The following is a 14,455-nucleotide window of genomic DNA, read 5'->3' on the forward strand; positions in this document are numbered from 1 at the left end:
CCAACCCTACATACAGATTACAAATTACTGCAACAAAAAGCCACACACAAACTGTGTCTCCTTTGCATGCATTATGCGAGCGCACGTGTCGGCAATCCAGCTGAGAGCTATCTCTGCCAATACCAACCTAACCTTGCCCTGTGGTCAACACATTCATTTAGTAATGCATCAGGATAAAACTGCACTGTTAGCACTCTGCGTGCAGTGGCAGACGTTTTGCAGAGGCTCTTAAGAGGGATTTAATCAGACAGACGCATACACTGAATATTCAAAGCCATTTACAGCGGTCAAGAAACATGTTCCTTTCCTATGAGCACCTGGATGAACACATCAGCAACCGGTGATGATTTCTTACTCACTCCATACTTAAATTCAATGATGGATTTTTGTTCAGTTCCTTGATTTTTTTCCAGGATAAATGTAAGGTTGTGGCAAGAAACAGTAGTAACAGAGTAAATCAGGAGTGGGGAGGCTTTAACTGGTGCCTAGAAAATGAGAGTTCATCTAAAAAGCTTTTCAATTCAACGGATAATATCCCTCCATTACATTACATGTTCAATACATTGGTTTTGGTTGGTAGCGGGTAAATAAATCGGAATGAACAATCTGAATAATATTGCACAGCAACACTCGAGCCTGATTACAAACAGCGTATCTTGTTCCAGCGTGTTGTTTTCTCTCTGTATTTATCTCAGGTTGGGAGACTCAAACCCCCATGCTGCTCCCGCGCTCTCCAGCATGCTCCTTTTGACAAAAGCTTGGAGGGAATGTGCCGGCTGGGCCAGACGCTCGGTGCCACCGCTCCTCGAGGGGCTCGCCATCTGTCCGCTGGCACCGGCAGATCAGAGTGGCGTGGGCAGAGGGAAGGGGGACGGAGCCGGGGAACGTTAGCAAACAGATGCGGGCAGATTGTGGATTAGGATCCTTCCTTAGATAATACCAAATGACATCTGATCACGGATCTTTCCCTGCGGAATGGTAGATGGTGGCATTCCCTCGAGGGGTTAACCAAGGCAAGAGATGAATGGAGGGTTTTCACACATTCGCTGCCTGAGAATCGCAGAGCAGGTGTGGGAGCGTGTGGTGTTGTTGTTTTTTTTTTTTTTTCATTTTCAAAGCCTACTTATGTGTCTGCGTGTGTGTGTGTGTGTGAATTTATGCAGGGAGTTCCAATTCAATGCCGCAGCATTTTAGAATAAGCAAATTTGACCATTGCTCAGAAAGGTATGTTGTTTATAGCCTTACTATCAGCTTACAAGATGGCTATAAAGTTACTTTGAAGTTATGAAATTAAGTAATTGTCAGTCAGTTTGAAATGACAAAGTAGTAGTTTGAACATTATTAATAAGGGCTCAGGAGATCAGGAGATCTATATGGTATATTATTAAGACAATGATTATTCCAAAAATGTAATTCCCTTTTGGCTATTCCCTCTGCTTACATTTCCCTTAATAAAAAAAATCAATTGTAGCTGTAACAACAGCAAAGAGAAGTAGCTGCAGTGCAAGGCAAGCCGCCTATCCATCATACAGACAGATAGACAAAGAACGGAGCACCTCTCGCCTGATGCATTCTGGGCCAGCCACAGTGCTGACCACGCTTGAAAAATGCGACACCTCGGCATCAATGAATCTCACACACTTCGTGTATGCGTGTGTGTGTGCGCCGTGCTTCCCCTCCTTGCCCAGCCTAGCAACAAAAATGTCCCGAGAACGAGTGGAAGTGTCAATAAGTCTCATGGATCCCACACAATAAACATCCCGTCGCCGGACGATGACAATGACAGAGTATTCAGTGACAGCGTTTAGTCCTGAGGGACTTGGCTCAGTGTCGGCCTGCTCCACAAGGCCACGTCCCCGGGCTTTAAATCATACCCAGAAAACAAAAACACTGTGACAAGTCAAAGCACGATGAAGAAATGTGAATACCGTATACTGATCCCTAAGCCAACAAGTCTATTTATTCACCCTTAATAATAACTTTTCAGAAAGGTGCCATTGTGCTTTTATTTCTTGCATTCTTCTGTCACATCTAAAGCCACTGTGCCTGGGATACGACTGCTCTCTCCAAATGGGATATCTAATCTAATGTGTCGGTTATAGTTAGGTTTAAATAATTTAGTTTTTTTCTTGTCAGTGCAACGGGATCACAAAGAGATGTTTTGTTGTAATGAAAAGTAACTACAGTTTCCACAAATAATTATCAAATTAAAAAATAATGTAAAAATTTGAAAATAAAATAATTTATATATTGCTTTGTAGAATAATTGAAATTATAGGGTGAAGACAATAATATATATATAAATATAAGAATAACTGTGCTTAACATTTGGCTGATTTGCACTTCAGAATCTGGAACAAAAAGGCCTTATAGCCTCTCGGGGCAAGGCTTTGGACAAAATTCAGCGAGTCATGCAATTCCGCTCAGATCGCTGCCGTCTTGTGTAGTCACTTTGTGCTCCACTGACAGAAGTAGCAGGGCTACTAGAAAATGTGGAAGACAAACTGCGCGACATCGGCCAAGTGAATCCTCCTCCTTCTCCCTCTCCTCCCAAGTGGAATAAAAGCATCCCACCGCTGCTGACAAACTCCACATTTTTTGCCTACCCCACCTTTAGCCAAACTGGAAAGAGAGAGAGATAGAGAGAGCGCGAGAGAAGGAGAGAGCGAGAGGGGCGAGGCAACAGAGGCCGGCTTTGTCATTTTTACTCGACATAAAAAAAAAGGAGGAAAAAAAAAAAGCGAGCTGAGGAGAAACCCAGCGATCATTATGTAGCCGCGTGCAGATGCATTCAATTAGTTGTGGTTGGAAAAGCCTTGGCCTCAGACCAGCACTTTCAATAAGAAGGGGTGGGGGAGAGCACCCTTTCCCATCCGACACCACCGCAACACTCCTAACCTCACAGACACACACACTCACACACACACACACGCACGCACACAGACGTACACGGGGTCACCACATCTGTCCTGGGATCACTGCTGGGACAACCGCGTGACGCCAACACTAAACATTCGGCTTATGTACTGTAAATGAGGGAGTGTACTGACGGTATGTTGTGTGTGTGTGTGTGTGAGAGAGAGAGAGAGAGAGTGTGTGTGTTGGCCTCCCAAAGTAATGTCTGCAGGAAATAGAGTTGAGCACATTACACTCTCAAAGACACCCACATGACCCATCCATCTTCTATGCAGTGGCCACGCAATGACAGTAAATTTCCTAACACCTTCTTTTCTCTCTTTAAATTGACCTGAGCAACTGGATGCCATTTTGTTACTGAATACTGTGGGATTAAAATGACTGAAAATGATTTCTTGAATTATTTATCAACATAACAAATTCAAGATAAAATGTAGTAGGCATGCAAAAAATATAAATGGAGTTTTGTTGGATGATACGATATTCACCATTTTTGACAACTACTTTTAGCAGTGATTGCTGACATAAAGGTAAAACTATGACACTTCCTTACAAAATAACATTATAGAGAATATATTTTTGAAGCACTGAGCTATGAACATTTTTGGGATATAAAATTGATAAACTCTACTCTCAAATTCAGCTTGCTACACATTGAAGATAGTACATTAGTATATAGTAAATATATATTTGTATATTTGATATCTTTGTATCAAATGTAGCTCTGACCCACGGTCTTTGAGAATACTGTCATGGCTTCTCTCTCCCTCTCTCTCCTTTCTGTTGTTAGAGCTGAATCAGAAATGCCAATAACTCTGAGACCTAAGACTAAGACTGCAGTATAAGAAGCTCAGTGCAGCATGTTAGAATTGCAAACAAATGCAAAGAGATTCGCTAAATTTTTATGCAAACAGTGACAGGGAATCCTATGATTTATTTCAAGAGTCACTGCTAGAAGTGCTCTGATCTGGGAAGACAGTTTAATGCTTCCTATGAACCAGACTCCAAATATAGAGTGCTTTTGCAGAAGGTAGGATTTGTCAAGGATGTCACATTTTATGTACAAGGAAGGGACAGAGGATAAAGGAGAAGAGGAGCAGGTAAGATGAGTGTTGGAGGGGGAGATCTCACCTGTTGCTGGTGGAGGAAGGCGGGATCTCTAGGGCTCAGGCCCACAAAACGATTAGCCGTCGGGGTGCCAGGGGCTGAGTAGCCTGGATAACACACCGCAACACAAACATAAATACATGTTTACATTACATTTAACTGACACTATTATCCAGAGCAACTTACAGTGAGTGCAATAGTGGAATAAGTTTAAAGTCCGCCATCATCAACAATACAAGCAACCAACACAAACATTACACGTGGGGTCCCGCAGGGTTCAATTTTGGGCCCCATCTTATTCTCCATTTACATGCTTCCACTTGGCCATATTATCTGCAAGCCTGCCATAAATTTTCACTGTTATTATTTCACTGTTGATTTAATGTTTTTTTATCCTTTGTAAAGCACTTTGTAACTGTGTTTTTAAAAGTGCTATATCAATAAAGATTTTTATCATTATTAGAAAGGTCAGGGCCTTACAATATTCTTAAGTACTGGGTAGACACGTATACACACTAAGGCTGATGCACCTAGAAACACATAAAGCAAACTGTGTGTCTCTAGCAGCCATTGTTGTACAAATGTGGAACTGCAGGGTGCTTTGGCAGGTGATGAGTGCTGGGTGGTAGGTGGTGAGTGCTGGGTGCTGAGTGGTAGGTACTGGGACTCACCTTCTGTGGAGGTGGTGATGGGCTTGGTGTCGGGCATAGAGAGTGAGACGGGCCGCACAGCACCGTGGTGCGGGGAGGGTGCCAGGACTGGGGTGAAGTGGCCCGGGACCTTTCCTACCACCTGACCACTGCTGTTGGGCTGGAGGTGGGGCACAGACATCCATTCAACATAGTCAGCACAAATACTTCACTCAAAGAATAATTTCTGGTGTCCAGAGTTAGGGCATGTTCACACACACGTTTGGAGCAGTTTATTTGACCTCTGGAGTGTTTACTCTTTTAGTTCAGTTTGTTTGGCCACCCTCAAATACAGTTGGCACCAAATAACCACACCTAGACACCTGAAAAGTCTTGGTCCTCTTCCAGATGAACTGTGGTGCGGTTTGTTAGGAATTAGAACATAATCTGAACCAACTACAGGAAATGACCTCAAAACGTGCAGTTTTATGGTTATAAAGAGACGGATGTTGACATCTGATAGCCAGCAGTCTGATACTCATGCTTGGAAAGCTTAGCATAACTAAATGAACCAAGGGCAAAACACAGTCTGGGCTCATGCTCATATTCAGCTATTTCTCATATGTTTTCAACTGGTGTGAACACCAGAAAATTTAAAATCATGGCAACAGTAAATTACGACAAAGACCACAGACAAGTCCAGGGGAGTGGAATCCGAATTGTTTTGATTCTCCCTGCTGCCAGAACCTCTAACCTCATGGGATGACACGTGACTTGTGAGTTCATGTGACTTTTGTTTACAAGCCCTGGTTGGCTTGTAATTGGACAGTGTGAACCTAAACAAACCAAATACAAAAATGCAACAAAGTACACTTTTCCACTATGGCCGGACCAAAGAAAATGAACTCTAGGTGTGATCGCACCCTCAGCACTTAAGTTCCCCGTCTCTGGAACCTTGTTTGCCCCCGCAGACCTACAATCAACTCCTTTCAGAGCTGTGGCTCCTCTATTCTGTTTCTTTCTCTAAAATAAAGAATAAAACTACCAAAGGTGACTGGCCTACCCACTCTCCCCTCCAAAAAAAAAAGGCATTTCTTATACTTAATGTTCTGCCTGAATAAAAGATTTTAGTAAAATCAGTCATTGTATGGTCACAGTTATTACTAAAACTACGGGGGGTCCGAGCAACAATAGATTCTCAGTCACTGACGATGGATTTCCTACATGATTTTAAACAATGATTTTAATGGTGCTCATAAATGGAATTTAGGAGGAGCGAGGCGTGAAAGAGAGAGCTGTGGAGTGACCTCTTACAATGGTGTGAATGTGCGTGTCAGAAGAGAGAGGGAGCGAGTATAGAGAGCGAGGGAGAGAGAGTATATATAGAGAGAGAAATAAAGGAAAGCTAGTGGGAGCTACTCTTTCAGACGGCTGGAGACTGTCTGGGGCGTTCATTTCAGGGCCGCCCTAAGTTCAAAACTCAAACAGGCCTTTATGGAAAAGAATTGTGTCCACAGGGTTCCCTCCGATGTGAATAGAATGTTTAATTAGAGTGTAATATAATCTGCGTTAAAGCAAGCATAAAAACATTCTGGCGCTCGTCCATGGGATTATAAGCGCTGTGTTATTTGCCGAGCCCCCCCCCCCCCATCCCCACCCCACCCGCCCGACTGGCCTTCTAGCGCTCTCTCTTCCCTCCCAAACCCCAGCTCAGCTCACCCCCCCACCCCCTTTCTCCGGCACCCCAGCAGAGGGCCAGTTAATTCTGCACAAGAGCTGGGCCCCGGCAACGGCAAATATTTACAACCTTTATCATTCCCTGCGGTTTTTCTCTAGAGTAACAGTCTCCCCCCCCCACCTCCTCCCCCTGTTCTGGAGATGGAGCCGTCTATGAGGCCTTTGTTTACAGTGAGAACAGCGGGGATATAAAACTCACATAAATATCACACAGCTCTCTCATCTCATAGAGACGCCTGCTCTCTCTCTCTCTCTGTTTCTCTCTCTCCTAGTCACACTCACACACAGGCCGCAGTGTGTACCCCGAATGTATAAAAGTCCTACGCTATTTGATTTACTGTAACTTCTTGATAACATACTATTGTACGTTACGTGAGACTGTAATTGCAATAGTTCAGTTGACTTTTTTTATTGAGTTGCTGAGTTATTTTTTTTTAGCACGGCTATAAATTTGAGGCTGGGGGATGTACCATAACTTTTGGCATGACCACTATTTCAAACATATAAAATATTTGCCTCTTTGTCGCAGGAAGTGGTTCTCCAAGTGGAGCCGGGGGACCCCCGGGGGTCCTTGGGGGTCCCCGGCAAAATGAGGAGTAGTTTAATTTCACAATAATTTATTTCACTAAAAATTAGTGAATGTATGTAGGATGATTATTTCAATCATCACCACTATTATCTCCCCACATACAGTGTACGCAGTTATACAATTCGACACTAAATCAACAACAAATATCCCACATGAGGACAAAATCTTATCAAATGGGGTCCTGCTTAATATGTGTCTATCTAGGGATTTGTGACATGAAAACATCTGATAATTTCTGGTCTAGGGAATATCATGGGGAAAATATCCCTTATATTAATGAATATACTATTGAAAAAAGCACACATAATATCCTTCTAAGCCTCCATACATAAAGATAGTAATATATGAAAGACTATATTCTCCCCCCCTGCGTTTCTCTACTCACAAGTGCACCCATGAGACAGCAATGAAATAAATAAAAATGAGTGCCTAATGGTTTATCTTATCTCTATCTCTTGAGGTCAGACGGGAGTAGAGGCGAACAAGAAAACAAAGAACTACTTAAGCACATGAAAGTTTTGGCGAACGGGCCTCTAATCTGCGGCGCACTGCCCCGGCTGATTGGTCAAATATTGATTTCCTCGATCCGCCGAACTACTGACCTGGCTGCTCTGCGGGCTGGACGGGTCGTATGACGGCACGTAGCTCTTGAGGGGATCAGCAGGGTTGAGGTGGGGCGGGTAGCGGATGGTGGTGTGCGAGAAGTAGGGTGACGGGGCCGGGGGCAAGATGGCCGAGGCTGAGAACTGCAGGGGCGAGTGGGGAGGTGGGCTCCTCGTCGATATAACTGCAAGAAAATGGAGAAGAGTCCAGAGAGAGATATGGGTCTATTGTGTGTGAGAGAAAGACAAGATAAAATGATCATTGATCCCCCCCTGAGGTTTAACTGGGTATTAAAATAGATTCTCAACTGTGTTTACGAAGAAAATGACCTGGACCAGTAACTCACCACTGTGTCCTACACCTGTTAGGCCTGGGTGGTGGTGCTGGGGGAAAGTGCTGAGTCGTGGTGAGGAGTCTTGTGGGGAGGTGGGGCTGAACAGCGGCTTCTCCGGCTTCTTCATGGTGGGAGATGACATGTCTGCTGGAGGCACACACACACACACACACGCACACACACATATACACGCACACACAGTCAGAAAGTTCATCAGTCTCTTGTTGAGTATTCAACCCTCTAAAAACAAATTACTGCTGAAATTACCCAGTTTAATTCGTATGGGTTTGGTATTATCAGGGGAACTCATCACAATACAGTAGATAGTTTGCACTGGAAATTTGACTTTATAAATTACAGACATGGCCGATTTGCATGGGATTAAATCACTGACGATCTCCGCACTCATTACAAATCACTGGACATTAGTTCTGTGCAAAAAGGGCTTCTGGCACATTTGAGCAGACAGTTAAATCCACTGAATTGATGCACATTTGTAAAGCAGCCTGTCTCTCAAATAGGAGTTTCAAAATGTCACGTAATGTTAAATCAAATATTACTGTGTAAAATCTGCCTTACAAAGTTTCTGACAAGCTATTTCCCAATGGATAATTCTTTAAGGCTCAGTACGAGACATGAAATTTGCTTACAAAATTTGTTTAGTTCTGTAAACTAAAGTATGTGCAGAAACTCTTACAAGTTGCTTATTACTGTTGCTCTAGACTTTGTGAGCAATGTTCAACTGTCACAGCTGTGTGGTTTTCAATTTTCCATGGTAAGACACAGTGTCTGAAGAGAACGTGATAACAAATAGATGCGAGAGGCAATGGTCCGTGTCTAGTGGCGGTTCTTCTATGAACATTCATCAAGTACTTTTGCGGCCTGTCACAGAGTCTTTATGTGTATAACTTTCAAATCATCCATCTCTTTCCCCAAAATTAGGTATACACGCCGTGTTGCTCGGGCATTTCCATATCATTAGCTGCCCTTCTCTTTTCCCACAATAGGGAAGGATCCACCTGAGTGGCGGGAAAAATGACTCATCTCCAGAGAAGAGGGGGACAAAGGCAACTGGAATCCGGGGGATTTCCCACTCTGAGATTGCAAGAGGATGCAGGCTTAAGCGCTTACATTTTTTTTGTCAGAGGAAGAAATACCTCTGAGGAGAATGATATCACTGCATCGTTAAAGAGTTATTATATATCAAAAATAGTGGAGGCGTTCAGCTTTGACTCTCTTTTGCTTTTTTAATAGAATTGACTGGACTGCCCCAGGAAATGACACTTAAAGATTGACAGAAATAAAAAAAAAATCATAGTATTGTTAAAAAAGTCCAAATTGTCAAATTATCAGTTAGTTTGCCAATACATCAGATTTGTTATTATTGGCAAGATAAAACAAGTAAATCTCTTGATATGCATTTCAGTGCCTCATATCTTCCTTATTAAATGGGTATATATGTGTGTGTGTGTAGGCAAAAAATTGTGTTAACTGTGTGCTACATACAAGTCCATCATATATGGAAAAAAAAACAGTTCATAAAGTGTACAGTACGTTCCCAGGGCAAAATACAAGACTGAAACGATTCCTTCCACTACATGGTGAGGTTTTGTCGAACGACAACCATGTGCAAGAAATGACCGCTTGGCACTTGGGCGGCCTCATATGGGTTTAATATCACCCCACTTCTCTTTTATTCTCTCCTAACAGAATAATGGCTCTCTTTGGAGAGTTTCCTACCCACTGCTTTCCCTTTCTCCTCACCCGGAGTGTCTTAGTACAGCAATACTCCCAGGCCTTGTGCACAGGGACAGTGTGGTGGTTGGGGGCCCCCTGCCTCTGAAATCATCATGTACCCGCATTGGCCTGGGGTTGAATCCCACCAGCGCTCTCTCAGCCTTCCTACTATTACAATACAGCAAAAATACTGAGCGGAGAGGACTGCTTACGCTCAGAAAAGACACCAGGAGAGGCACAAGAGTTCACACAAAAGCTAAAACCATAGTAGGGCTTGTTGAGGAAAGGAGGAACATTTTTATCTCTGATCATTTTGTGTGTTATAGTCAGACAAAACGCTTCAAGCCGCCTCTGCTGGTTAAATCCAGGGGCTTGGAGGAGTGGGTGTGCGGGCGGCAGAGTGTGGAAAGAAGTCAGCAGAGAGGGAGAATGATCCGGAAACACGGGACAGCGAGGCTTTAATTAAAAGGGCGACGGGCTCTGCTCTGCACCAGGAGACAAGGTAATGAGACATGCAAGCTGTCCCGTGAGGATCTCTCTTTCTCTCGCACTTACAGACAGACACACACGCACGCAAACGCACACACACACTTTCCCGTCTCTCTCGCTGTCAGTGGCAGGGTTTTTACGGGGCGCGAGGCTGGCCCGCCAACCGGGCCGGCCACCTGTTGAGGCCAACAGCTCCAGCAAGACCTGCGGCACTCATCTAAGTCAAGTTCAAACAGAAGCCGTTACACCTGCCCTCGCTGCTACTGACACGCCTACACACACACACACACACACACACACAAGCACGCAACAGAACACGCTTGTTTCTTTCAGACACACACATTTCTTATTCAAACACACACATCTCTACCTCTCACCCTTCATATTCAAATACGCCTTTGTATGAGCTTATACGTTATTTTATAATTACCGTCTATCCAGTTTCTGTGCTAAAAAGCTGATGCGTGAGCAGGATGTGGTGGCAAACGATCAAAAAATAAAAGCGTTACTGATGGAGAGATTCTCTGAAGTTCAGGCAAGATATATAGCCTGATATCCTGATATGAGATAATGTGACACGACTGCCCTGCAGGTCTGACCCCCCCGCTTCATAGAAATTTAAAAACAAGAATTTACTATACCAACAGCTCATGAGGGCTTGTGGCTGTATGTAAAGGAGATTCGTGCCAAAATGAGATATCCATCATTTGAAAACCTCAAACGTACACTTGCAAAATGACTTAAGGTATGGAATATAATTAAAGTTATCACCTATGTTAAAACCAAATATTTAACTTTCAGGAACCACAGCATTTGTACTTTTGATATTTCAGCTTGAACAGTTTGTTCTCAAAGTGCATACATGGCATTTGGGAATCTAATTCTTCATTTGCGTAGGGAACAGGTGTGAGGCAATACAGATTTTCATTCAGACAGTAGTTTGAATGGGTTTAAAATATTTATATGACTGGGGATGCCGAGGGCCATCTATGTCATGGTATGTATTTAAAGAGGGTTGACTGAGTTCATGTTCAGAGAACACATGACGAGAAACCAGATGCAGTTTGAGTTCATCTGCAATGCAGCGGGTGGTGGCAGACAGAAGCAGTTTATTACAGAGCAGAGAGTTCAGGAGCGTTCCACTGCCGTTAAAACAATGCTAGGTGTTCATTTTGAACGGGGCAATTCACATCCGGTGAAACTCTTGTGCATAACAAAAATGTGTGGCTACGATCCTTCAGGCTGCTATTTGGAGTGTGAGCACCCTTGGTCGTAATAGGTACTTGTGAATTCCCACACACAAGCACACACACACACACACACACATTAAATTCGAGCCCATAGGCTATAGAGGCAGGATTGTGACAGAAAGGTCACCAGTTTAAACCTCTAAACCAAAATTCAAGGCTTTAAATGAGCAACGCTCTACTATCCCTCACTAAATCCTGTTAAAATGCCCTTAAAGCAGTTGAGCTGCACAGTAGCCAACAGCAGAAGACTGTGGTTATACTGTACTGGTCTGTTCCCAGCTGTGAATGTTTGTGTAACTGTATGGATATGAAGCAGGGCGTTGGTGAGGAAGATCATCAGCAAACCTTCCTTGGGTAAATAAAGGCGGTAAAACAAACAAAAGAAAAAATCACCTCCGTCTCTGTCGTGCCAGTTTGCACGACTGCTGGCTGGTGAGCTGGGTGAGGAGTAGAAGTCGGGTCCAGTGGGGCTGGTCTCCATGTTCTCCTCCATGTTGACGGTCTTGGGCCTTTTGCTGTGGAGAAGGAGAAGTTTATCATCACAATTTTTAACATCATTAAGATTTTTAAGTCTTTAAGTTTAAGTTTTTGCGCTAGTTTAGGTTTTAGTTTTAGTTTAGTTTTATGTACATTATTTTGCATCTAATAAACTATCTAGTAAAGGCAAAAATGGCAAAAAAAATAATTGTTCAAAATTAAAAATCTGAACAGTGGCTGGCAATAGCTAATCAGAGTGAAAGAAAAAAAAAAATACTGGAATATGGAGTTAGTCGTTCCACCTCCATGTTTCTTTTGGTTGTGTGTTATAGTAGTGTGAGAGCTTGTGTTTTCATGACATTGGCAGGTTGCTTGACATCATTGTCAAGTGTGTGCACCTCTTTGATGGTAAGATGAAAAGAAATTTGTCGTTAAATGTGATATAAAATATTTTCAAAGTTAAGTTAAATATGGTGGTGTGTCCCCAGTATTACACCGGAAAAGGCAGCATCATATAGACGAGTTAACAATAAAGTATCCACAGTGTAATATCTGTGTTTGATGCTATATGTTCTATCTATTAAAAGTAAGAAGCATGAAATTTAAGGTAAAATCCCATCCAGTCTTGTATTTAAACTACTGTACAATATTAAAAAGATACTAAACATCACTCTATGTTAATCATGTCAGAAAAAGAAAAGAATATGGACACACGATGCTATAATGTTAGAATAGAAGACTTTGACCAAAAGCCTGTTCTGCAGTATGTTTTCACTTTGACGTCAGAAAGAGTCAGAAAGTCTGATCCTGGTTCTAATACAGAGATGTAGCTTCCACTGACCTGCCGGGAGGAGAGGAGAGGGAGCGATGCAGCCCCACGCTGGAGTTCAGGTCGTGATAGTAAGGTTGGCTGGGCATGTCGGCCATGGAGAAGTTTACCCCGGCGCCCTGGGTGATGGGCACTGTGGAGGAGAGACAGGAGAGGGGAACAAACACAGACAGTTACTGGATGTTGTCACCACAGAAAGTGTTATCAGTTTGGATACTGTATCTTAAGTCACAATGAAATGAAGAATCACTTTTTCCTCTTAATTCTCCATATTGTAACGTACATCTACTTAACAAAAAATGCCGAAAAAATTACAAATGTTTTATTTTGTCGTATTTTTTGGATCAAAATTATTTATTTGTTTTGAAATGGCATATTTTTTGTTGTTTACCTCATGGTGTACATAAAAACATAAACAATTATACCATCACATTTTTGAACAATCCTCACCTGTAATTTATTAATTGTGAAGAATGCAAATTTTGTGACAGCTCAAAATTATGTGCACAGCATTTTTGAACTTTTGAACACTTTTGTGTGCATATTTACACAACTGTAAATACGCTGAATTACAGAATCAAGACACCACTGAAGCAGCTTCCTTTTGACTTTATATAAATCTACACTATACTCTGAAAAGAAAAACAATTGTTTTATGCAGCACCAAAAGAAGGCCTTTGGCTGTAATTACAGGGGAGTATTACTTGTCTCTTTTAATGGTTTTAATTTGGTGCCTTTTGGTGTGAGATGGAATATTTTTTATGCATCAAAATATGTACCAAAAAGATTCTATGCAGGAGAAATAGGAGATGGGAGAAATAGAAGTACAAATAATTTGTTCTGCCTTTTTCACTTTAGGTTTGTGCGGATTAAGAATCACACTCCACTTTATGCCCTCTGCCATGGAAAAATATCCACTTGGCAACATTTTACGCATGATCTCTGCACCTTGAGTAAATCTCAGTGAACATTATACTGAATCCACAACATTTTCTTGGCTGCTCCTCGGTTCTATAAAGCACTGCGCCGTTTCCCTACATAGTGATTTACGGTGGAAAAGGTGTTCTTTTTCTCACTGCGGTCAAGGTGAGGGATATTGTTTCAAGGGAGGATGGGCCAATGTTTACAGAACAAAAGCAATCCACCACCCATCTTCCTCCCTCTCACTCTCTCCCCTTTGTCTCTCTCTCTCTCTTGCTGTCTCTCTCTCTCTCCAATGTGTGGCCTGTGAAGACAGCCTGCAGCCTGGGCGGTTGGTTGGTTTGGAGTCGATGAGAGGCTGGAGTGTGTGGCGCCGTCTGTTGTGGTCTGAGGTTCACCACTGGCACGATCCCTCCGCCAGCCTCCGCCCTGGCAGCCCACTGCAGCGCTGGCAAGGCCCCTACCCATACCACGCCGTCTGTGGAGGAATGCATCCGGCCCGCGGACGCTCAATACGCCACCATTGTTGTTGGTTTTTTTCATTCATGGCCGAGGATACCCCCAACCATCTCTCTCTGTTGGTTTCTCTCTTTCTGTTTCTCTCTCTCTCTCGCTCTCTCTCTTGTTGGCAAGGCACGTTATTTCTGATGCCACTTGGTTGCCCTGCCAATCATCTCATTTAATAGTCTGGGCTTTGACTTCTAAGCTGAAAAAAAAAAAAACAATGAGGGGAAACAATGATGCTGCAAAAAATACAGTCGTTTGCCTCGCAGTGCTTTTCCCAGCAGTTTGTGCTATTCGCTGTGCAATTCACAACGGAGCAACTATTATCTTATC

General features: G+C 42.9%; 1 protein-coding gene across 1 annotated transcript in view; it reads right to left on the minus strand.

The window, feature by feature from the left end:
* Window positions 1-4,047: 4,047 nt before the first annotated feature.
* LOC139652528 (nuclear factor 1 B-type-like) overlaps window positions 4,048-14,455 on the minus strand; it is a gene marked incomplete at its 3' end in the record, with an annotated part of 55,753 nt that continues 45,345 nt past the window's right edge. Inside the window, exons 5-10 of the mRNA XM_071529631.1 lie at window positions 12,710-12,830; window positions 11,785-11,906; window positions 7,928-8,059; window positions 7,581-7,765; window positions 4,695-4,833; window positions 4,048-4,130 (exon numbers count right to left, since the gene is read on the minus strand). Of these exons, the coding sequence (XP_071385732.1) occupies window positions 4,048-4,130; window positions 4,695-4,833; window positions 7,581-7,765; window positions 7,928-8,059; window positions 11,785-11,906; window positions 12,710-12,830 (782 nt within the window). The remainder of the gene's footprint in view (window positions 4,131-4,694; window positions 4,834-7,580; window positions 7,766-7,927; window positions 8,060-11,784; window positions 11,907-12,709; window positions 12,831-14,455) is intronic.

This window comes from Centroberyx affinis, unplaced genomic scaffold, assembly GCF_046629955.1.
Source record: "Centroberyx affinis isolate AG114_WGS23_722 - 3 ecotype Tasmania unplaced genomic scaffold, CSIRO-AGI_Caff_v1 ptg001819l_1, whole genome shotgun sequence".
Lineage (NCBI taxonomy): Eukaryota > Metazoa > Chordata > Actinopteri > Beryciformes > Berycidae > Centroberyx > Centroberyx affinis.